The sequence below is a fragment of the Chelonia mydas genome, chromosome 3 (assembly GCF_015237465.2).
Source record: "Chelonia mydas isolate rCheMyd1 chromosome 3, rCheMyd1.pri.v2, whole genome shotgun sequence".
Lineage (NCBI taxonomy): Eukaryota > Metazoa > Chordata > Testudines > Cheloniidae > Chelonia > Chelonia mydas.
Window position 1 is genome coordinate 64070550 of NC_057851.1, and position 26198 is coordinate 64096747.

The 26198-nt window shown below is 42.6% G+C and overlaps 1 protein-coding gene across 15 annotated transcripts in view; it reads right to left on the reverse strand.

Annotated features, from left to right (window-relative positions):
- Positions 1–26198, reverse strand: part of LOC102930027 (synaptotagmin binding cytoplasmic RNA interacting protein) — a 50723-nt gene that overhangs the window by 21731 nt on the left and 2794 nt on the right. For all 15 annotated transcript variants that reach the window (XM_043542627.1, XM_027817973.3, XM_043542632.1 and 12 more), the window contains 8 exons: positions 25834–25952; positions 25524–25631; positions 22344–22457; positions 22078–22254; positions 16815–16950; positions 15810–16015; positions 10004–10153; positions 2535–2656 (listed from right to left, as the gene is read on the reverse strand). In XM_043542627.1, coding sequence (XP_043398562.1) covers positions 2535–2656; positions 10004–10153; positions 15810–16015; positions 16815–16950; positions 22078–22254; positions 22344–22457; positions 25524–25631; positions 25834–25952 — 1132 coding nt within the window. The remainder of the gene's footprint in view (positions 1–2534; positions 2657–10003; positions 10154–15809; positions 16016–16814; positions 16951–22077; positions 22255–22343; positions 22458–25523; positions 25632–25833; positions 25953–26198) is intronic.

The window sequence follows — 26198 nt, forward strand, 5'->3', positions numbered from 1 at the left end:
CTCGTAGCTGTGCCTATTACTTCACACTGACAGTACACGTATTTTAGGCTTCAGAGTGTAACATGACATGCCTGGAATTTTATAATATAGATAACATCATAAGAAAGTCCACATCCTACAAATGAATATCTATACTTTTTATACATGCAATGAAAAAATGTCACCATAATCTTTGTGTGATGACGTCGCACTTTGTAAAAAATGGCTTTAAGATACCTTTATAAAAATGTGATTTTTCTAGTATATTATACCCACTGTAGCATTACAACCACTTGATTTCCATTCTCCTGATTACTTCAGTGTCAAGGAATGTTGCCCTCTCTTCAATCTTAGCACAGACTGATTTTTGCAGGAGGTTCAAAATAAGGGAGCACCAATCCAGCAGACCTTGCCTAGTCATTACAATAGTAGTTCTTAAACTTAAGATCTGGTTTCATAAGCAGATGGAACATTTGAATTCATACATTACAATTTAGATTAAGTAGAAGTACATAAGAGGGGAAAAGTACATGGTTATTTAAAACTAATCTGTACTATATTTACAAAATGCCTCCTTAAGATTGAGAAATCACAGCCAGCTTCTTTCAAGTAACAAAGACAACACTAACCACACACACTTTATAGCTATATACTCCCTTGCCCCTTCATCTTTTTGAATCCTAAAGAAATTAAAAACCCCTGCAATTCAACAAGTAGCACATTTAAAATTCAAATATGCCCAGAATGAGTCTTTGAACAGAACCGCTTGTCTGCCTTCGTAGTGGTATTTTAGTTAGCTTGCCAGATCAAAGAGGAATGAATGATAGATATCTAAGAGTTACTCTTATGAATGGATCTGAAAGAGGGACTGAACAAGGCGCCTATCACCGCTTTTATTCAAAACAGGAGAGAGACTGGAATTGTTTAGCACAGGATCATCAGAGTAACAGAGGCACATAAAATAAATGAACTGGCATAGTTACACAATAGATTATACAATGAAATCATTTTATGCAGTATGAGATCAACAGGAAAATTTGTTGCTGTACATTAGAAGCAATAAGTTTCAGATATTTAATAAATATATAGGCAGTTACCCTAAACAAAAGTACTGCTGATGTAATAGTTAAGCTTTAGAGAATACTCTGATGACCAGCTAGTTACACAAGAATCCACTCCTCTCTCCCAAGGGGGGGGGGGGGGGGGGGGGGGGGGGGGGAGAAGAGGAGTACAGTATTGTATAATTGATCAGGTGCCTTTTTCCTCTACAGAATGAGGTACAGGGCACTATCAGAGTCTAGATACAGGACTAAAAAGAGACTGTTGGCCTATTCCACTTTGGGAACCTTTTTTCCTTTTGACACCAGTTAAAGCCGAAGGGGAGAGGAGGGAAGGAGAGAGAGAGCGCGCGCGCGAGAGAGAGAACAGAATGTCAAATAAGTATCAACAAAATAGAGACATGCAGGCAACTGCCTCTACTGCAAAAATATGTTCATGTAACTTGCCATAGTACTCTAAACTGTACTTCATGAACAGGTATTCTTATGGCTGCATCTGAGACATGGAATACAGCAGGGACAAAGGAAGTTGGTTTGCCTAACTGAAAAATGTAAGTGAAGCAGAAAAATACTTGACACGAAGAATACAGTCCAAAAGAGAATAGTGAAGCCTATGGCTAACATGACCAGGGAAAAGGAACAGCAGGGCCAGCAAGAGCTTTGGGGCAGTAAATGACAGCGGCAAGCAAGGCAATCTTAAACAATTCCAGTTGTGCACAACGTGACCATCTAAAGATTAGTATTATTCTGTTTCACCTAGCCATTCCGTCTTCTTGGATGTGAAGCAGCAACACAGGTGTTTCTGGAAATGCAGGGTGGGAGTGAAGAAAACTGCAGGATATCCAATTTAAACCCAAGTAGAAAATACATGAAAGCATTAAAGGCTATAGTGGCAAGCTACTCATTTTTTGTTCTGCAAAATCTTCACTTTCGTTTTTAAAATCTTCGCAAGCTTACTGATCATCACTGAAGTGGCAAAAATGTTGTTGGACAGAGCAATCACACCAACAATTTACATGTAGGCACCATAGTACTGCTTCAAAGTGTGCTCAGATGAGCATGCATCTCACGTGGGTGCACCTGACAGTACAAAGGTATGTGGCTCTTTAGAAGATGACCAGCTCATCTCTCCCAATTTGCTCCCATGATCTTCAAATTTGACCTGGATAACTGGACATGCATCCAGTTCAGCCACTACTCAATTTAGGCTGTAAACTCTCCAGGGCAGCAATTTTATTTTCATTTGGGTTTGTACAGCACTTGGCAAAATGTGACCCCAATCATGACTGAGGCGGGCCTTTGGGCACTACTGTGATATACCAGTAATTCCTCCATATAATAACTACTCAAATGCATCCTAAACCTATGGAAGTGAAATTTGAGACAATAATACACTTCATCATACTTGCTACTTAACCCCCATGCTATGGTTTTTGTAAAAAAAACCACGTGTGTGTAACAGAAATCAATACACAATGTGCATGAACTTATACTTACATTTGATTTTTAGCCGCTTGTCTCTGAGCTTTCCGTTCTTTTCTTTTTTGATCTGGTGGCTTAGCAAACACAATTTCAATATTTTCTCCCTCTAAATCTTTGCCATTCATTTCTTCCATTGCCTGAAGGAAGTAACCAGATTTTAGATATACTTTTAAGGGCATTCAGGGGCATATTTTAAGGGACAGAAAAAGAATAAAGGGTTTTTTTAAAATTGTATCACCCAGAACTAGCCACGATTGTGTATCTGGAAGTCACACTGCAGATTACTCTTGGGGTTTCAAATAATTACTAAAGCCTGATTTTCAAAACCAAGATATCCTTTACCTGTTAAAAAATTTCTTCCACTTACAATTGTGGACATACTATTGCAATCTCTGCAAATAGTGTACTACAAGTCAGCTCTAGGATCTCATTAAGAATCATATTTACAACAATGGGATAGGAGTAAAGCTTAGTTAGATTCAAGTGAAAAATATTTGTATACAAAGAAATGCTCTGCTCCTAGAACAAGAGACCAATCTTGTGGATTTAAAAAAAAGATTGTTACCTACCTTTTGTAATAATTGTTCTTCGAGATGCGTTGCTCATGTCCATTCCAAAAGGTGTGTGCACGCACCGTGTGCTCGATTATCAGAAGGTTTTACCCTAGAGGTACCCATCAGGCTGTGGAGCCCCCTGGACTGGCGCCTTTATGGCGGTGTATATAGGTCCCTGCCGACCGGCTGCCTGCTAAGTTCCTTCTTGCTGGAATACTCCGACAGAGGGGAGATGGGCGGGATTTGGAATGGACATGAGCACCATATCTCGAAGAACAGTTACAAAAGGTAGGTAACCGTTTTTTCTTCGAGTGATTGCTCATGTCCATTCCAAAAGATGACTCCCAAGTAGTTTCGAAGAGGGGTCAGAGTTCACTGAGTGACTGACGGTAGTACTGCCTTGCTGAAGGGTACATCATCCCTCGCCTGTTGGGTGATGGTGTAGCGCAACGTAAAGGTGTGGATGGAAGACATATGTCTTAGATAGGGACCTGCGCAAGGAATGCGGTGGATGATGCCTGCGCTCTTGTGGAGTGTGCTGTTAACGGCAGGGCTGGAATTTTAGCTAAGTCGTAGCACGTTCTGATGTAGGACATAATCCACGATGGAATACCCTGGGACCAGACGGGGAACCTCTTCATCCTCTCGGCGATTGCAATAAAGAGCTGTGGTGACTTATGAAACAGCTTAGTGCGTTCAATATAGAAGGCTAGGGCACACCTGACGTCTAGGGAATGGAGTGCTCGTTCTTTGTTGCTGGCATGAGGCTTAGGAAAGAATACCGGTAGGAATATGTCCTGATTCACATGAAAATGCAAGACTACCTTAGGTAGGAACCCTGGGTGTGGGCATAGCTACACCTTGTCTTTGTAAAAGACCATGCAGGGAGGCTCGTAAGTAAGTGCTCTGAGCTCGGGGACCCTTCTGACTGAAGTTATGGCCACCAGAAAAGCCACCTTCCAGGAGAGGTAGGATAAGGGCAGGTCGCCAGTAGCCTGAAAGGGGGCCCATAAAGTCTGGAAAGAACCAGATGAAGATCCCACTGGGGAACAGGCTGCCTCACCTGGGGATAAACCCTATCTAAGTCCTTAAGAAACCGTCCCACCATGGGATTGCTAAAGATTGACCGGCCCCCTAGGCCAAGATGGCTGCCAGGTGCACCTTAATAGAAGATATAGCCAGCCCCTGTTGCTTCAGGTACAAGAGGCAGTCAAGCACAAGGGGGGGGGAGGAGAGACACGGGACCTTTCTGTAGGGACCAAATGGTGAAAAGCTTCCACTTTGCCAGGTATGTTGCGTGAGTAGAGGGTTTCCTGCTTCCCAACAGAACTTCCCTAACAGAGTCTGAACACTGGAGTTCAAATTGGTTTAGCCATGGAGTTTCCATGCCATGTAGAGGAGGGACTCCAGGTTGGGATGTTGTAGTCTGCCATGATGGACATCTGGAAGCATGGGGAGGGCCACTGGTCTGGTCACTGATAGGTTCAGCAACGTGGTTAACCAGTACTGTCATGGCCATGCAGGTCCTATGAGGATGACTGAAGTCCTGTCCTGCTGGATCTTGAGGAGGACTTTGTGTATGAGTTGGAAGGGCAGGAACACATAGCAGGTGAGTCCTCCATGGTAGATGAAAGGCATCCACTATGGAGCCATAGCTGTGGTTCTGAAAGGAGCAGAACAGGTTGCACTTCCTGTTGTTCTGCATCGCGAACAGGTACACGAGGGAATTGCCCCACCTGTGGACGATCGAAAGGGCGATCTCCACTCTGAGTGACCTATTGTGAGTGTTGAATGAGCAGCTGAGATGGTTCGTACTGTGCCCCCGGTAGGTATGAGGCATGTAGCTGGATATAATGTGTGATGCAGAACCGGAGAGATTCCTGGCACAGGGGAGAGGAGCGAGCACCACCTTGTTTGTTTATACAGAACATGGCTGTGGTGTTGTCTGGCAGAACTGACACTTTCCCTGCAGGTGGGCCTGGAACATCTGGCAAGCCAAGCGAACCGCTCTCAGCTCTCTGACATTGATGTGCAGCGATAGTTCTGGTTGTAACCACAGGCCTTGAGTTCTGATACTGCCCAGGTGCACTCCCCAGCCTGTCTCTGATGCGTCAGTGACCAGCAACAGTAAGGACTGAAGTTTGGCGAAGGGCACTTCCACACAGACCACCTGAGGGACTCGAGAATCTTGGGCAGGAGGGTAACTAGTCTGTCCAGAGAGTCCTGGCTGGGTCTGTATACGCTCGTCAATCAAGCCTGGAGGGGGCAAAGGCACAACTTGGCATGCTGCACTACATACGTGCAGGCTGCCATGTGCCCAAGAAGCTTCATGCAGTTTCTGACCGTGGTGGTTGGGAACCCGTGGAGGCTATCGAGGATGCCCTTGATGCTTTGGAACCAAGACCTGAGTAGGAAGGCTCTGGCCTGAGTGGAGTCCAGGAGAGCCCCGATTAATTCTTATTTTCTGGGTTGGGACCAGCGTAGACTTGGGCACATTCAGAATGAGCCCTAGCCTGCTGAAAGTGGTTCATGCGTGGGCCACGTGCTCCAGCACTTGCACTCGGGAATTGCCCTCAATGAGCCAGTCGTCCAGGTAAGGGAAGACCTGTACCTGGAGTTTGTGCAGGGAGACTGCCACAACTGCCATGCACTTTCTGAACACACGCAGGGTCGCTGAAAGTCCGAACGGTAGTATGGTGAACTGGTAGTGTAGGCCGTTAACTACGAATCTCAGGAATCTCCTGTGTGCTGGGATAATAGACATATGAAAGTACACGTCCTTCAAATCGAGGGTGGAGTACCAGTCCCCCGGATCCAGGGAAGGAATGATGGTGGCCAGAGAGACCATATGAAACTTCAGCTTCCTTATGAACTTGCTGAGGTTTTGCAGATCCAGGATAGACCTGAGTCCACCCTTGGCTTTGAGGATGAGAAAATATCAGGAGTAGAACCCCCTGACCCTGAACTCCTGAGGAACCTCTTCTATTGCCCCCAGTGTGAGGAGCGATTGCACCTCCTGTAGCAGGAGTTACTCGTGACTCGTGAGAGGGGTCCCTGAAGAGGGATGGGGAACACGGGTAGGGGCAGACTGGTTAGAATATCCGACCCCTACCATGCTCAGGACCCAGCAATCTGAAGTAATCTGGGCCCAGGCATGGCAGAAGTAGGACAGACTGTTCACAGAGGGAGGGCAAGGATCCGGGATCTGGGTTGGTGCTCCACCCCCAGGCGCACCTTCGAAAGCTTGGCTTCGAAGCAGGGGGCTGCTTGGAGGAGCCTTGACCCTGGACTGAGGAGGACCGCGGGGGATATCTCCTGTTGTTTTTGCCCCTCCTCCGGCTATAGTCCTGTTTGGGGGGGGCCCAGATAGAATCGTGAAGGAGGCTGAGGCGTAAAGGGTTTTTTCTCTGGGGTGCCGTGTTTGAGGATTGCACGAGTCCTTGAGACTGTGCAGCCTGGAGTCTGTTTTGTCCGCAAACAGCCCTGCACAGTATTCTAAACCTCCGCCGGGAATCCAGAAGCCTGCAGCCATGAGGTACGCCTCATGGTGATGGCCGTAGCCATGGTTCGCGCCGCCGAATTGGCGGAGTCCAAAGCTGCCTGGAGGGAGGTTCTAGGCACCACCCTGCCTTCTTCTATGACTGCCACAAACTCCTGTCAGGAGTCCAATGGGAGCAGTTCCTGGAACTTGGAGAGGGTGTTCCAGGAGTTGTATGCACAGTAGTTAAGTACCGCCTGCTGATTGGAGATTCAAGCTGGAGCACCCCAGTCAAGTATACCTTTCAACCGAAGAGGTCAAGCTTCTTAGCTTTCTTATTTTTAGGGGTGGGCCCTGGCTGCCCCAGCCGCTCTTTGTGGTTTGCTGCATCAGCCACCAATGTCCTGGGTTGGGGGTGGTGAAGAGGTGCTCGTACCCCATTTGCGGGACAAAGCAATGCCTCTCTACACCCCTGGTCGTTGGTGGTACAGAAGCTGGGATTTACCAGAGCACCTTATTGGTGATCTGGATAGTCTAAATAAGTGGCAGTGCCACTCTAGAAGGACCTTCTGGGGTAAGTATGTCCACCATGGGGTCTGAGTCTTCCACCACCTCCTCCGTGGCCATATTAAGGGTCTGGGGCACCCTCCTGAGGAGGTCTTGGTGAGTTTTCATGTCCATCGCCAGAAGGGACTCTGTAGTGCCCGTCACTGCCTCGTACGGTGAGGAGGAGGATGAGGCTCAAGGTGGGACAGGGTCCTCTTGCCTCTCTGGTTCCCTGGTGACCTCAGGAACATCCACCAATGCAGCCGCTAGCGGAGGGGGGCTGCCGGCATAGGCGGCTCCGACCTTGCGCTCGGCGCAGGAGGCCCAGGGTCTGAACTCCGCAGTGGGTCCTCGGGAGTCCTGCATTGGTCAGGGGCAATGGACTTCACAGAACGTGGGGCACAGGCACAGAGACCACCGATGCTGCCCTGGAGCCCTGCCCTTGGCCCTGGTGGCAGGCCCAAGGTGTCCAAAAGGGCCATTGTACTGGTTCCTGCCACTGAGGAGGCCAGGACACCATCGGTACAGAGGGTTCCTGCACCCCGTGATGCAGAGACCGGTGCCAGAATCTCCAGCAGTACTGGCTGCATCTGGACACTGACGACTCTGCCTCAGACTCCGATGAGCAGTCCAACCTGACCAGAGAGGAGCGGATCCCAACAGTGCTGGAGAGCGGTGCTGCAGTGATGAAGAACGGTGCCGCACCATGGTGGGCACGCTGCAGATGGTGCCACCGCCTGGGCCGCCCCGCCTCGGGGAGGGATAGCTCAGTGGTTTCAGTATTGGCCTGCTAAACCCAGGCCAACTGAGAGTTCAATCCTTGAGGGAGCCATTTAGGGACCTGGGGCAAAAACTGGGGATTGATTCTGCTTTGAGTAGGGGGGTTGGACTAGATGACCTCCTGAGGTCCCTTCCAACCCTGATATTCTAGGATTCTATGATACTGGAGCTGGTACATGGGAATGAGAGGCTGGGGATTGCGCCGTCACAGCAATTAAGTCCTGCACAGCCTCGAAAGTATCTGGTGTGGAGGGGAGGTCCAAGTCCCCCTCCAACACTTCCCAGACGAGGGAGTCCACGGACACTGGACTCAATGGACCTGCCCTCAAGGCCGGGGTTGATGGTGCTGGGACTGATGGGCCAGGCTTCTGGTTTCCCAACATAGGACGCACCGCGCTGGAGTCCTGCCTACTATTCTTGGTGGAGCTGGGCCGCTCCCCCACCGCCTTCTTCTTGTGCGGCACCAGGGATTGTGAACGGTGCCACACCGATGAGCCGGCCTTCCATGCAGGGGAGCGGTGTCAATGCTACTTACGAGAGTCCTTCCTCAGTGCTGAGGTGTCCCGCATCAAGGCCGGTGTGCTATGCACCAAGGCTGCCAGTGCAGACTCTTGAGCCAGTTGAGGCCGAAGCGCAGACTCCATTAAGAGGAGTCTGAGGCAACAGTCTCTCTCTCTCTCTCAGTTCTGGGCTTGAATCCTCTGCAAATGGTGCACTTGTCTTGCATATGGCCCTCTCCTAAGCACTTCAGACAAGCAGCATGCGGATCCCCTTTGGGCACGGGCTTACCGCACCTTTCGCATGGCTTAAACCCCTGGGGTCGCAGCATGCCCCAGTGACAGGGAAAAATATCGGGGGGGGAACCCCCCCCCCCAACTTAAACCTACTAATAAAACTAACTAGTGAAAAACAACTATATACACAGAAAGACACGAGGAAACACTTGCAAAGCAAGAGACAAGTTGCTCCAATGACCATCACTAGCGGTAAGAAGGAACTGAGCAGGCAGTGGGTCAGCAGGAACCTATATACACTGCTATAAAGGCACCACTCCAGGGGGCTCCACAGCCGACCCAACAGGTACTGCTAGGGTAAAACTTTCCAACGATCGTGCACACACCTTTTGGAATGGACATGAGCAATTACGCAAAAAACATTTTTGCTCTTTTGTTTTCTCTTTATAAAAACTTTTCCTTACTGATTAGGTACAAAAGGAAATCTGCTTCTCAGCCTCACGTAACATAAGTGGATACTGTCATTCTATCCATACAATGAAAGTTTCTCACCAAATGTTTGGAAATGAGTTTCAAAAGAGGGGGATCAGAGATCCTACCACTTTCAACGATCCTTTGGACTCCAAAGGAGACCCAGCCTGCAGAGTATGCCTGTACAGTAGGGATTCTTACTCCATTCACCCAAGCTTGTTCACCAAGCTATCTGGACAAGTGGGGAAAGTTGCAAACCTATGTGCATATTTCACCCAAAGGTGTAGAAATCTGGTATGTGAACAAATACTGCCAGTCATTCTACCAAAACCAAATGAGGAAGAAACACAAAGCAAAGGGATGAAACAAAGGAGTTATTCCTGGATTTCTCCTTGGGAGAGAGAGTATATCACAAGGAAGAAAGGAGGAGAGAAGGAGGGAGTAATCACTCAGTAGGATCTCTCTGTCAGCAAAAAAGCAAATGGTTAACTCTGCTCCTAGGAAGTTTGTTTTGTGTTTCAGCGGTTACATTACTAACAAAATTTTCTACCACTATTCTCAGGTAGCAAAATTGATTTTTTAATCCCAAAGGAACTTCCTTATATTTGATAAGTGGATGAAAGTTCTGGCATCCCAGTCACTGTTTTCACAGAAGGCCATTAGCTTAAAACAGAACCTTCTAATTTTCAATAGATAATAGTCACCAATATTAACGCAATTTACATGAAGCATTCTCCTTCCCTGAATTCAGATAGTGTAGAACATCCTATGGAAAGGCCCAACATGTAACTTCACTGTTACTAGTTAACAATTTAATGCTTCACATAATTCCGCTTTCCCCCCAAAAGTATCCAATTTTTAAAATTTAAATTTGGTCATAACAACTTTTATGCACATAAAGTTAAGGTCTTTTTAACCTACCTTTACAGCACCATCCCGCTCATCAAAATGAATGAAAGCATAATCTTTTAGTTTCTTCACTCGCTCTAATTTTCCAAATTGACTGAAGGCCTTTTCTAGAATCTCCTCCGTTACAGTATTGGCAAGGTTACGTACAAACAGCACTTTCACCTAACACACAACAAAAATCATGTTTCAATATACAAGTTTTGCCTAATACAATTAATTTCACAAAATGTTAGAGCTACAGCTAATATCAATTTTCTATTTATATGCAACATGCAACATTCTGCAACAAGTTTGAAAAATCAGTTTGCTGACTTGACAGTTGGATAAAATGATTTAATATTACTGAACAATCACTACAAATATATCACTCTAATCAGCGTTGTTACTGAAAACAGTCAATCAGTAAGTTTTACCTCAAAGGAACCTTTAATCATTTCAAAAAGTAAAGTTAGCAGCTAAGGATAGTTATATGTAGACGTTAACTATTCAAAATATCAACGTTTAAGCACCCATCACTGTAATATCTAATCACTCAGCATGCCTTCTTTGCTTAGCCAATTTTGCCTCCACCTTCAAGCGCCTTGAAGATACCACATCAAATACAGTATTGTTGGCTAGAATACACTTTTACTGTCTATGATAAAAAGAAATACAGAACAGTAAGAGGGCAACCTGAAATGCAAAGCTTGAGGCTTAGCAATCTTATCTAGTATGGGAGAAAGTTACGTAAGGGCTTGTCTATATTAGAGCAGTCAGCCAGCTATGCTGTGCAGTACTCAATGAAGCACCAAGAGCATCCACACAAGCCACCCTCAAATTGGTTTAAGATATGACCTTGCAGCCCTAGAGCAGATGTACTAATCTGTGGGCTATCAACCTTGACACCTGCCAAAGAAAGATCTGTCAAATAAAGCAAGCGTCTTCTGCTTGCAGCTGAGCATATTCTCCATCCCACCATACCCCTTATTAGTAATGCCAGACCAGTCTCTGTTCCCCTGCCCACAAATGCTCCTCAGCTCAGTCCACAAGTTTTCTATCAAAAAATCCAGTTGCACATCAATAGTTAAGATCACACTTTCTGCCCCAGCCCTCTTCCCAGTAGTTTACTGGCTCAGGTTGCACCACTCAGTGATCCATAGACTTTTAACTAGTGAAAATACAGCAGGGAGAGTGCAGCTGGTGGTCATGCTTAGCTACCAGCTCCCCCTTCCTATGGCCCCTCCAGAGCAGATGGCGGGACCAAGGAGAGCAGGGTATGGGATTGTGAGGAACACAGCCATCAGCTCTACTCCTGTTGCAGTAGCACCAGCCAGCACAGGATTCTCTCATTCTGAACCCACAAGTGGCTTATCAGGATGAAATATGGCATAACCTGTGTGCTTATGTGCGGCATATTAAGAAGCAATATCTTGGGGGAGGGGGAGCATGGATGGGCAGAAACTGCCAACTCAGACAGGGATCTATAGAAGAATCCTTGGCTAAAGGCCTGCAGAGAAAGTGTATAGGAGCTATGGAGGATGAGGGAGGAGGCAGAGGAACACATGAATTACAATACTGGATCAGACCAGTGGTCCATCTAGTCTAGTGTCCTGTCTTCAACAATGGCCAAATAGCAGCAGGCACAGAGGAAAGTGCAAAAAACCCATCGTAGGCAACAGAATAACCTACTCCCAAAGAAGTTTTTTCAACCCATATTAGAGTCTGCCTTATGCCCTGACTCCAAGAGCTTGTCTCTTCCAAAAATCTTTTTTTAAACCTTAACTCCTCTGGATAGTCCTCCTATACATGTAAGTGTCCAAGTCCTTTTATAATCCCGATAAACTCTTTGCCTCGATGACCTTTTGTGGCAATGAATTTCAGAGTCTAATTCTGACTCGTGAAAAAGGATTTAAGTTTTAAATTTGTTGCCATCCAATTTAATTGACCATCCCCTTGTCGTTTATTATGAGAAATGGTGAACAGCAGTGGACTCAGCAGACAAGCTTTACAGTCCACCGGCAACCCCAATGCCCACCCTTCCAATCTCAGGTGGACATTACATCAATTGTTGCCTCTCCAAAAAAGAGCTAAAGCATGTGTTGATTCTAGATGATGTTTAATTAACTGCAGGGAAATGACTGGTTTAAACCTTCTCCAGTACAGACAGATTCTATCCTCTAATGCCTCAGACCTGGTCAAACTGTGCACTATGTATCTATCTAATCAACAAGTTTGATCTCTGGAAAGGTCGTACACTAATATAGTGGTTCTCAACCAGGGGTATATGTATGCCGGGGGTATGCAGAGGTCTTCCAGGGGGTATACTAACTTATCTAGATATTTGCCTAGTTTTACAACAGGTTACATAAAAAAGGACTAGCGAAGTCAGTACAAACTAAAATTTCATGACTGTTTTATACTGCTCTATATACTGTACACTGAAATGTAGGTACAATATTTATATTCCAATCGATTTTATAATTATATGGTAAAAATGAGAAAGCAAGCAATTTTTCAGTAGTAGTGTACTGTGACACTTTTGTATTTTTATGTCTGATTTTGTAAGCAAGTAGTTTAAGTGAGGTGAAACCTGGGGTACTCAAGACAAATCAGACTTCGGAAAGGGGTACAGTAGTCTGGAAAGGTCAAGAACTACTGCACTAATGGACAAGTCAGTTTAAGCATAAGGAAGCCAAGACAAGACAGTCTTCTCAGATGACATGCCTTCCCCCTTTGGGTTGAAATGGGAGAGAAAAAATAAAGTCCCCTTTTAATTTGGACATAATGAAATAATAGTTAAGTTATGAGCCATGTACCCGCAGCCACATGACTGTGTCCAAGATTTCAAAGACACCATTCAGGTTAACTGGCTGCTTAAATTGCCAGCCTTGATTGTGCTTTGCAAGGTCCATTCGACAGTAACTACTGAATTGCCTCTTGAATTTTGCCTGGACTATGGTATCTCAGGATGCTGACTGCCAAAACCATTACTATGCTAAAAAACATTAACTTAAAGAAATGTTTATCATTAATGCAGTATTGAAAAATCTAGGAATTTGCCAGTTAAGGAAATAAGGCATGTGAATTGAGGATTGTGTGGTTATCAACTATTCACACAGATTACTATCAAGCAAGCCTCCACAGAGCACAAGTTTAACTTCTCAAACTTACAACCTCAATTTACCCTTCATCTATTTTAAACCACTTCAGGCACAAGGTTAACCTGGTCTTACCTTGCAGTTTCCATGATTTGTAGGAACTGTACACATATGTACAGCACTCCGAGGCCTAGCCTACCATTACAAACCTATGTCGGTACAATCAGGTCATTCAGGGATATGGAAAATCCACACTCCTGAGCAACGCAGTTATGCCATACTCCCGGTGTAGACAACACTATGTAGACAGCGTAGTAGCGTCTTCACTAAGTGCTACAGTGGCACTGGTGCAACTATGCCACTACAGTGCTGTATGTTTAGATAAGCCAGGGGTTGGAAATCTTTGAGAAGTGGCGTGCCAAGTCTTCATTAATTTAAGGCTTCACGTGCCAGGAATACATTTTACATTTACAGGGCCCCCCCGATGGAACCCCAAACTGGCAGCGTGCTGAGCGGTGCCAGCGGCTGGGGCCCCAGCTGGCAGGGGCCGGCAGCTGGGACCCCAGACCGGCAGCGCAGGTGGCAGATGGAACCCCAGACCTTTTAAAGAGCATCAAAACTTAAGTGGGTCTATGGATAAGTTTACAGAAGGGCATTCCTGCTCTGGCAGATGTTCTGAGGCCTACTATAGAGTAGTTCCCCTCCTTCAGAGTTCCATATATCTGCATGTGGTGTAGCGTAAGGAAAGAATTATAGCCGTTTGGGATTTGGGCAGGGAAGGGAGTGGAGGAAAAGCCTTTTCTCCATGTTTAATTTCTTAAAGTTTAAGTCTTTCACACATGGAAAAACCACTCTCTCAATCATCCTCCCACCCTGCATCCTCTACATCTCTCTATAGCCTTCAGATCTGAGCCAACCCCCTCTCTCTACTTTCCTCAGTCCTCTCCATCAGGCAGTCTCCCTTTCCTGCAGTTTAATTTGGAATCTCCATTCACACGTCTCTTGGTCCACTGCACTAAGTCTATGGCATTCCTGATCCCCTACGTCTTTTCCTTGCTCTTTCCCTTGGTCCTTTCAATGCCCTACTATCCCCCTGCCCCATTCAGCATTTAAAGTGTTTTTAGTTTGGTCAAAATCACTTATGTGGAGCAGGGCAGGGAACCAGGAAGCATTGCTTCCTAGCTCTCATGTTCCCCACCTCCACAGCTCTGCCCCAGAAGCCTACTACCCAGTATTTTCTTCCTATCCATGCTCCCTTCACTTCCTACTCATCTGATCATTTTCAACAGCACGAGTCCCTCACCAATGGTCACAGAAAAAGTTAGACGGATCAGGGCTCCTCTCTTGTGATCAATCTCCTGGATCACAGGGAGAAGCTGCACTACAGAGGAAGTGCCATTTTGTAGGCAAACTATCTGAAAGACTCGGCACGCTCCCTGCTGTTGAGTGACTACAACACTGGGCAAGAAAGCAAAGGGGGATTAAAACTGACAGGCAAAACAGTAAGGGTACGTCTTCTGATCGATCTATCGGGGAAATCGATTTATCACGTCTCATCTAGATGCGATAAAATCAATCCCCGAAACGATGCCTGTACTCCACCTTGGCAGGAGGAGTAAGCGGAGTCGACGGGGGAGCCGCCGCAGTCAACTCGCCGCCATGAGGACGGCCAGGTAAGTCAAACTAAGATTGCGTATCTTAGTTCGCACAACCCTCCCAGTGTAGCCCAGGCCTAAGAGATTCTATACTTCTGCTAGTAAAACATCTATTTCATAAGATGAACCCCATTTGGCTCACCAAAGAGGAGACCCCATCCAAGACATCTTACCAAGTTCATCAAACTAGGGACACCTACTAGTCAGTCAACCATCTCAGGTCAGAGGAAAGGCAGATGTGATAGAGAGAAAGTAACTCAGAAAAGGGCTGTCTAGGGGGAATTGTGCTAGTGGCTAGGCAACAGAACCAAAAAGAGAAAGGACTGGGCAACATCTGAGAACAGAAGTTTTCAGGTATGAATCAATTCATCTGCTTCCACTGTGGCAAAATATAAGTCACAACAAAAAACTATTCTCTTGTTATTAAAAATGCTCCCCAAACTTAGTGTTTTGGTATGAAGAACTTAAGCTACGTGAACTTTGCACTCCAGAATGTTGCCACTACTGTTTCAGGGGGTCTGAAAGAAAAACACCCCACCACCACAACTGAAATAATGTCTAAGAGAAGTAATCGCTTGATTTGTGAAATTATAGCTTCTTGGATTCTGACAAGGATTTAAGAAAATTCAGGTTTATGTTCCTTGAAGTAGTACAGATATGAAGTTCTGTATTTATTTAAATTCAGTTTTACGGGCTGATCCAAGCAGTCCCACTAATTCCTTTGAATCAAGGTCCTTAGTGTGAAGCCACAAAGCAACTTTGATTTTGAAGCCACTATGTCACTTACATAATTACAGTACAGGCAAATTACAGGAATTGTGGCATAGATTTTCAGCACTGGCAGGAAACAAATATCAGTCAGCCCCAAGCAGTAGTAAATACTACTTGCCAATGAAATTCCTGATAGGCCTATAAGAGTTGCTTTTAATTTTCAAGTGTTTTAGAATGCATTCACATCTTTACAACCCGGCTTTAACTCATCTATCAAGAAAGTGGTATTTCAACGTAGTGCCAATACCGGAAATATTTACCTTATGACAATTTAAGTGATGTGGGTATAATTATATTTCTCAGTTGCGTTATTACCTTTGCCATAACTTCAGGATCTGGATCTTCTATAGGGTCAGCCCATTCAACTGTAACAACATTTCCCCAGACTTTCACTTTTCCACTCATTAACCTACGTCTGGCCTGAGCAGCAGTTTTGTGATCTTCATATTCAAGGAAACAAAACCCCCTGTTCTTTTTCTTGTCATCAGGTTGATGATACAATATGACATCTGTGAGACCCTCTGTGAAATTAAGAAGAATATTTAATTTCGCTTCAACTGATGTGCTATACTATAAAGTGAAGGAATGATCCTACTTAAGGATATAAGTAAGTTACAAGCCGATGTGAAAGAGTGGATGAGCTTCAAAGATTGGTGTGAAGAAATGCCAAGATACATTTCTGTACTTTCAGAATACTAAGTTTTTATATCACATATCACTGCATTTTAGCATCAGTGGACATAATTATTCCTGTCCCATAAAAAGTAACACAGTTTTGTGTTTAAAAGACTTCTGAAAGCCTTCCTTCAAGTTGCACTTTTTGGATGCCTTTGTGCAGAAGTAACCCTTCAGCATTAAAGGGAAGTCAGTAACTTTAATCCACTAATGCAAAAGGACTCATGCACAGAACTCTCTCCATATTGGTTAAATGCTGCCTTTAAAAAGGAGATCAATTTGTCCTTTGATACGGAAGGAACTTTGGTGAGTTGTGGAACAATGCATTTCTTTGAAAGAAACTTTCCTTGTATTGTATTTGCCAATTATTCATTAGGTTAAATAAGTATATAATCTAAGGTTTAGTTACAGAGATTCAAATAAATGAAAATATGTATTATTCCAAAACACCAGAATTGTTTAGGTATAATTACAAATATTACTGGTTCTTTCAAAAGTGAGAAGTCTGAACACTCAGGACAAAGCTAAGTGATCTCAGTTTAAAAGATTGTCATCGTTCAACATCAGCCGAAAGATGGTGAAAAAAAATCATCATTGATCACTCACATTTATTTTACCCAGTTCCCAATACACTTACTAACTTACCTGTTACTTTACTAAATTCTTCAACAATCTGTTCCTTGGTTTTACTCTTAGGAATAGAGCCAACAAAAAGCCTATTATTGGCAACAGAGATGCATACACCAATGTGTTTTCCAGAACGAATTTCATGATTATTGTACTGAAAGAAAAACAGACAATGGCAAATTACCACCAAACTTTCACTCTTCCCCACTCAAAAGCATCTGTAGCAGATATTTTACTTCCCTACAGCTGTGATGAACAGTGAGGTATTAACCCTTCAGTGGCCTGATGTATGCATACAAGAGTACTACAGTTGTGATACATTCACATCCTTTACCATTGGTCCCCAGTTGCAGCCCTTTCTCCCCATGTCCTGGCTCCAGAATCAAGCTTTACTTCCGGAAGGAGCTTCTACTGTCTCAGTCTTCACAAGATGATGCACTATGCAGAACTACAGCAGTTGGCGCGTATTCTATCTGAAATGTTAACAGTAAAGGTACTGCATCCAGTCACACTGCAGGGAAAAACTTCCCCCAACTATAAGCTCTTCTTAAACTGAACTAGGCACATAATAGCAGGTATTTAGGTTCAGATCACAAAACCCTCAACAAGTTGGGGTCCAAGAAAAGCCCACTATTGGAAAAAAAACTATTGCTCTCATATAGACAATGTGTATACACTGCTTGACCTCTCCACCAATTCAGACAGCAACTTCTGGACAAAAACTGTAGCAAAAGACACATACACACGACACACAAATTAGCTATTTTCCTTGCAAGCTTCACCATAGCCTGCTCTCCAGCTAGGAAAGTTGATGCTTCTTGACCAACATCTTGTCAAGGCAGTTAGCTTGCTATTCATTCCGCAAGGGATATTTTGTTCTTTGAGACACTGACACACTCCTGAACCCCAGAGCCCTCACCCCCTCCAACCCGGAGCCCCCTCCTGCACCGTGAACTCCTCATTTCTGGCCCCACCCCAGAGCCTGCACCCCCAGCCGGAGCTCTCACCCCCTCTTGCACCCCAACCCCCAATTTTGTGAGCATTCACGGCCCACCATACAATTTCCATACTCAGATGTGGCCATCGGGCCAAAAAGTTTGCCCACCCGCCCTACAGTGTTTGCAGCCCAAAGACATTACAGCAGAGCGCTAATTTAACATGAAAACTGAGTAACCTATTCTCACTGTCCAATCTAAGAGAAGCAGAAAAAATTAACAGCATAGTAAAAAATAAGTTAGATTTTTTAGTTTAATATCTACGGGTGTTACAATGTACATATGATTTTAAAAAGTGTTTTGTAAACCAGCAGAGTCCCTTTAAACATACCACCTGTAATCTTACATTAAGCGGGGTCAGGCCCAGTATTTACACGGGAGATTGCCATGGAACACAGACAACAGAAGCAGCATTGCCAAGTCAACATATTTATATCCCCCTCCAGGAAGTTTTGAATCAATGTCCCAAACTGGTATTCGATACACTACTGAAGTGTCTTCTAAGCATGCAAAATAGGTCTGACCTCTTGGGGGCCAGCCATCTAACCCATACTACTTTCTGTAAACCAACAGCTCTGATTAGATGAATTTGTGTCATTTCACCCACCTAGAATTCAAACAGCAGTTTCAGTTAGTGTATTCACTTCCTATATTGAACAATAAATTACACTGCTGTGTGCAGATGGCACAAATTACCTGAAGACACCTGTGGCTAACCTCACTTCTATCTGAGCTACTGGTCATCAGTTTTGCATTAGTTCTATATTTTTCTTTAACAGAGTTGAATAAAATCATGCTCATAATTTTATGGATTGTCACAATAAGAAACTTTGTTCCTCAAGCAATCATAAAGGCTTCTAAAATGGGAGAAGTTTAGAACAATGGAATCTTTCACAGAGCAGCCTGATAATCTTGGATAGTGGTAGGATAAAGAAAAATATAATCCAAAACAATGATTATATATTACACCCAGGCATGGAATATTTTCTACCAAACACTCCATTACAGTGCCTCGATCTCAATTTACAACCACCCAAATTACTCTAGTCATGGACTTCTTGAGCGAAGTCTGTTAATAGTTCCAAGTCGTGCAATGTTCACTGAAGACTAGGATGACCCCAAACTCACTTTCAATAGTAATCCATAGTAAAATGTTAAACCAGGTTATCAGACAATAAATACAGTGTGCTAAAAGTAAAAAGATGTAAGCACACACGATTCTCCTGCTAAACTACTGCTTTGAAATCTACTTGAGATTGAGGGGGGAAGCAAATACAAGATGACAAATGTTCACTTCACACATACTTCTGTTCTTCAGCATGTTAAAGACTGATTATTCAGTTCAGATTTATTACAAGAATCAAGGGTGAAAGAGCCAAAAAAAGGATTACTAATTCCACAAAATTTAAGGTTTATACAGAAACTAGCTTCTCCATTGAAAACGCTTCATGAGCCACATATTGCCACCTTAACTAGTCTTACAGAAAAGGTGTAAGTCACACAACCAGAGCACTCAGCATGGAGTTCAACTAGCATACTGCATCCCCCAATTTCACAAGACATTTTCACCTCCATGTAGCATTAAACTTTAAAGCACTGTAAGGAGTATTTGTATGTTAAAGATAAGCATGGCAATCTAAGGGCCAGACTACATTATAGACAACGTTGTAATTTACTCTGTGTTCTGTTATAAAGAGCAAGACTAAACTATGTTATAACTAAATTATAGCCCTCTGCACATTTCAAATGAAATTTGGGGACAACGTATAGAATCAGTTCATACACAGTTCTACCCGTTTTTTTATTTTAAAACAAAATCCAGAGCTTGAATCATCTAAGTGGCGAATAGGAAATTTTCACAAGCTGGTGAGTGGGAAAAAGTCTAAGTATCAATTTCTACAGAATTTAAGTTCATAATTTAAAAAAAAAAAGTCTTTAGCTTTGGAGATACTAAGGAAACCATCAAATATGACTTGTGTAAATCAATGCAACGTCATCTTCCTGAATCTGAGAAGGGCTCAGGCTAATCATGCAGCAGCAGCGGAATACTGACAAAGTTCCCATCAGTTTTCCTATTAATATTCAGAAGTCTATAGGCAACAGGGAAGTGGATGCTCTCATTTGTCTCACTTCTGTTAGGTTTTGGAAAGTTCTGAACAGAAGAGGCTTTGAGGAGGGGGTGGGGAAGAATAGCAAATACACATATGCCCCAAAGAGTCAAGAGGTAGGAAAAATGGGAGGAAAAAAAAAAAAGCTCTTTCCATGAAGTGATGGGGGGAGGGCACTGGGTTCTAAACAGACAACCTGTGAGTGATAGGAGAGTTTGCCACTGAGAAGCCTCCCTAGTCCCATGACAGAGAGGCTTCTCACCAAGGCACAGTGCCCAGATCTTACTGGTAAACCCACACTCCAACCTTCTGAACTGGCCTCTGGATAATATGCACCTGCTAAGTTTTTCCAAATCATGATTTAACCAGCCAACTGTGGTTGGCACCTTATACAAAACCAACTAATGCCAAGGTACTTGCTTTAAATTAGTATCTTCTCCCATACTCACTCCTCAGCTGAATGGACGCTGCTAATTTGTCAAGAATGACACACTGTCATGTCCTAGTACTTAGGCTGAAAAGGTTTCCCTGTCAACTCCGAATACAAGTTTTCCCCTGTATTTCCCCAATCCACCCTTGTCTAACAATTTCAGTGGCATATAATTCTTTATACAATGTCTGATTTATATAAATATCTTGGATGGAAAGCCTCATACTTTTGCAGCACTAGAGATCCCTTATACACAAGGGAAAGAGGACCAAGTCACAGTCTGATCTTCATCTAATTTTGCATCGTATCAGCTTAATATATCAGCACAGATTGCCTTCCATATCTACAAGTATGTTGCATTTAAAGACAACATCTATTTGAAAGTCAAGTTTTAAACCTATTGTTAAGTAACGTCTAAGATTCAATCTTTTCATCTGAGGAAAAAAAAAAGTGTTTCTGGTTTACTGAATCATCTGATAGGACTAAACATTCAGTCAGTTTTCATTGTTTTGCTCTTGGTCAGTTGCATCACTCTGGTACACTAATCTGGAGAAAACTCATGCAACAGGGTGTTTAACAACAAAACTGAAACCACAAAGGCAACAAGCAGATGTGTGCACAGACAAAGTAGATTTACCCCAAGCATGCTGACTGGTGTTCTTTGAGCCAACCAAAATCTCATTTAAAAAAAAAAAAAAAGGCAGAAAAACCCTTATGTTTTTAAGGGAAGTTAAGAGTTTTGGGAGATTTAAAACTTACTCCATCAAAAATTTAATTTATCTTAGTCCCTATATGAGTGAACTACAGAAAGCTGGCAATCTAGTATCTGTGCATCATACAGAGTTCAGATCCAGATCCCACTAGGCTGACAAAAACTAGAACCACAAAGGAGACAACATGCTCAACACTAAGAGGATATCATGATGCAATGTTGTCCAAGAAATAGTAGTACTGAGTAGCCTGTGATTTGTATTCAGCCTTAATTTGGGGGTGGAGAGGCATGGCCAGGACACTTGGCCTAAAGATGTTTTTTTATTTTTTGTGGGGGGAGAAGGGAGGAGACACACAGTAGGTGGTTCAGTGTTCATGCTGCACATCTGAAAGGCCGTGGTCCATACTTTACCTAACAATATTTCATACTTTTGTTCAAAATAAGTACCGTGTACTCTTTCTTTAGATTTTGGTACTCTCTCCATCCAAAGAGTTTTGAACAACAGAGGGAGAATACTTTGCTACCAGTAACAACCTATCTGAAGTCTTTCACAAAATTCCATACCTTTTTAAGAACAGTTACTTACCTTACAATAAGTGTGGTTCAATATATTTTGTCCATGTGGATCCCACTATCAGCACACATGCACACAAAAAGCGTGTGCCAGCAGTTGGATCCACACAAACACCTAATTTAAGAAACTCTTCTGGAGGAAAGCAATCCAAAGTAACCCTCCTCAAACACCGCCTCTTGTTCAACAAATGGGGCATCAAGGAGTTTTTACTGCTAATTTGAACTTTTGATATGAGCATAAGAATTGCCCTACTAGATCATGCCAGCAGCACATCTAGTTCAGTATCCTGTTTCTGATGTTGGACAATAACAAACAATTCAGAGAAAGATGTAACAGATTACCTGTAAATCCATTACATGTTTGACCTGCTCATAAGGGAACTTTTTAACCACTTACTAACAGAGATTATAGGAATTGCTTATGGCTTAGGGAGCAGTCTCATAAAAGGCAAAGAAAACTTACCAGTTTAACAGCCTCCTGAGCTGCCTCTTTAGTACAGAAAGTGACAAAAGCATATCCTCTATTTAGACCAGTTAGTGGATCCATCATTAAACGCAGATCCCAGATAGGCCCAGCTTTCTCAAATAATGGAACAAGCTCATCTTCAAATAAGTCTCTTGGAATCTTGCCCACAAATATCTAAGTAACAAACATATTTAACATCATTTAAAAATATATACGTAAAGAACAACCCACTTATACCATGTATAAAAACATTTCCCTCTTACCTCTGTACCAACAGAAGGCTGTTGTCCTGAATACACAGAATCTGGAGGAGGACCACCATACTTCCTCTGTCCAGTAGTCACATCAAGTGTGTAGCCTGTTCTTTCCAAGAGTGCCTTCAAGAAGAAGTTGAATGTCTTACAATTCCCAATTTATTCAAGACAAATAGACTATAACAAATAAGAACATAAGAATGGCCAATGGCACATCTCTCCCAGTATCCTGTCTTTCAACAGTGGACAGCGCCAGATTCTTCAGAGGGAGAGAACAGAACAAGGCAATTTATTGAGTGATCTGATCCATCCCCCATCATCCAGTTCCAGTTTCTAGCAGTCAGAAGTTTTGGGACACCTAGAGCATAGGTTTGTGTCCCTGACCATTTTGGCAAATAGCCAGGGATGGACCTACCCTCCACAAATTTATAAGAACAGCCATACCGGGTCAAGACCAATAGTCCATCCAGCCCAGTATCCTGTCTTCCAACTGTGGCCAACGCCAGGGTGCTTCAGAGGGAATGAACAGAACAAGTAATTATCAAGCGATTCATCCTCTGTCCCCCATTCCCAACTTCTGGAAAGAGAGGCTAGGGACACTTCAGAGCATGGTTTTGCATCCTTGCCCATCCTGGCTAATAGCCACGGATGGGCCTATCCTCCATAAACGTATCCAGTTCTTTTTTGAACCCTGCTATAGTCTTGGCCTTCAAAACATCCTCTGGCAAACAGTTCCTCAGGCTGACTGTGCATTGTATGAAGACAGCTCTGGTTGTTTTAAAACCTGCTACTTATTAATTTCATTTGGTGACCTAGTTCTTGTGTTATGAGTAAACAACACTTATTTACTTTCTCCACACTGTTCATGATTTTATAGACCTCTATCATATCCCCCTTTGTCATCTCTTTTCCAAGCTGAAAAGTCTTATTAATCTCTCTTCTGGAAGATGTTCCATACCCCTAACAATTTTTGTTGTCCTTTTTTGTACCTTTTCCAATTCCAATATACCCTTTTTGAAATGGGGCAACCAGATTGGCATGCAGTATTCACAATGTGGCCGTGCCATCTCATTCTTTTTCATCTCATTCTTTTTTTTAACCCAATTATACTTTTGGTCTTCACAACATCCCCTGACAATGAGTTTCACAGGCTGACTGTGTAGCATGTGAAAAAGTACTTCCTTATGTTTGTTTTAAATCTGCCGCCTATAAGTTTCATTGGTTCATGTGTTATGTGAAGGGATAAACAACACTGCCTTATTCACTTTCTCCATACCATTCATGATACCTTTCTTTGGCATCTCTGTCTGTATTTCCATGTTAACATTACCGCTCTGAAACTTTCAAAACAATATAAGATTATATGCACATGAAACTAGAACCGTTAACAAGTGTAACCATACTGAATATTTTAACATGATTAACGCTGTTGGGTTGAGGCTGAATAGTCAGTTCCAAGAAACAGGCAAGGTGCATCTTCATAAGAATAGATTCAGGACATTTTATTTTCAATGTAAAAATGAAACCAAGTAAAGAGACTTCTCAGCCAGATACACCTTGTTTTTGCTTGTGCAATCCTGCACGTGCATGCATGTATTCCCACTGACTCAATGAAACTACTTGCACATCAAGTTAAAGAAAACATGTGAGTTGTTTGTAGAACTGAAGCATTACCTCACCTGTCAAATGCAGATACTACTTCCTTTCTCCCACCCTTTGTCTTGTCTAGAGTACAAGCTCTTTGGGTCAGGGCATATCTCCTACTTGTACATACGGCACCCCAGCACAAGTGACTGACCTTGGCTGGTACATCTGGATACTAATGTAACAGGAATACTGGATGACAAATATAGTTTAATATTTATTTAAATTTTGTACGTTAAATACCTCATCGGGTCTCTATCTGGCACAGCTTTGTTATAAAAGTGATTAAAGAAATAAACTAACATTTTTACATTACAGAAATATTTTCACAAACAATAAAATGTCACCCATGAGGAAAAGGTGCATTAAATAAATTTAATTACATCAAGAATACTGATATTTTCACAACTAGAGCCACGTGGAATGATTTTGAATGGTATGGCATTGACTTGCTGTAACCATAAACAGCAAAAGCTCTATTACTCCAAGAAAATGAATGTAACTAATACTCTAGCTGTTGATAAATCACAGCCTGAAAAATTACAAATGCAAGTCAATTTTAAGAAGTGGGAATATAAATCCCAGTAAACCCTTTAAGTTTTCTAATTAAGACACTCAGGTTACAGCCTGCTTTTTCCCCTCATTTTCAAGTTGAGGAAAGTAAAAAGTTCTGAGAAGTGCCCCACTACTCGTAATGTTAGATTACACAAAGTTCATCATTCTACACTCATACAAAAAAGCTCCTACAAACTGTTCTCCTTTTCCTAAACATCCATTTAGAGCATGCTTGGTAAAGCTTAACTTTCAACTTGAGTCCCTTTACGATCAAGGGTCCTTCGACATCAAGAGTTAATTTTTCTCATATGCTTTTTTTTTACTGCTGAGACAGACTTAGGCGCACTGAAACTGTTTTTTAAGTTTAAGTTAATTTTTGTATATATTTTACAAACAGATCATGTGATCTATAATTGGGCTAACTCACAAATCCACAGGATGTATCTAAAAAGAGACAGCACTATTGCTACCCTCTTTACAAGTGGCTAAATTTCATTATTTAAGTCTGAGTAACAAAGAACAGATTTATCCTTAATTAAAAACAAGGTGTATGATTTGATCTTTATATTCAAAAAAATCCCGTATTTCTTGACTTGGGCAAGAACTTTTGGTGGAAACATTTGCCCCTAATTATGGAATAGTAGCACACAGTACTTTTTAACCTAAAAGAGGCATGTCTTTATATATAAAGGGGTTTTTTTTACATTTAATATTAAAGCTCACTCCAATAAAGTAAGCAAATCATACATGCATTGGATATGAAGAATTTGCTACTATTTACTTAATAAAAAGTTTCTAGTCCAAAATACAAAAAAAGGTATTTGTGATTACCAAGTTTATGAATTATCTGAATTAACAATATTTACCAGGGAAAGCATAGTTACTGAAAGAATTTAAAAGTCAGACCTGGGGGAAAAAAATATTTTTTTAAATTTTTTTTTGAAAAATAGAGTGGATACTATCATATAGTTTACAACTTCAGACACATACCTTAATTTTTGCCTCATCTGGTCCTTTGCTAGAGTCTGCCACCTTGGTCCCCTGTTTTTCTCTCTGTCTATATGTTTTCATGACTCCACATAAAAAGGCACTTTTGTTCTGAAAAAGAGTTGACATTTTCATATTTGTAGATCTGAAGCTCAGAGCCCAATTTGTTTTAAAGTGATTATCTGATCCTAATTGCGCAAAGTTCTACACATCAAAACACAGACCACTGACAAGACTTAGGTACAGTTCTTGCCAATCTAGTAGCAGTTTGTTCTTCCAGTTATATACAATATTGCATAATCCCTAACATTACCTGAACATGTGAAAGATCACTGTCTTTAAACTGCTGAAGTACTGCCAATGCACCTTCTTCATTAAATTCCTTTAAAGCTTCAATAGCTCTTTCATCTAGATCACTGTGTGCAACTAGCCCTAGGGAAAAGAAAAAAATTTACTAATTATATTTGAGCAGCAATCTCTGGTTAACCATATTCATCAAATTTTAGTGGTCCAAGATCAATCATTGAGTTTCTGTAACGAGTAAAAAGGCTCATATTACACAACCTACCATTCCTCCTTAACTCATCCACATGATAAAAAATGATTACCATTTCCCCATTATGATAAAAAATAAAGGTATTTACTGAAATAGTTATTGCACTTATGTACTTATTTTAA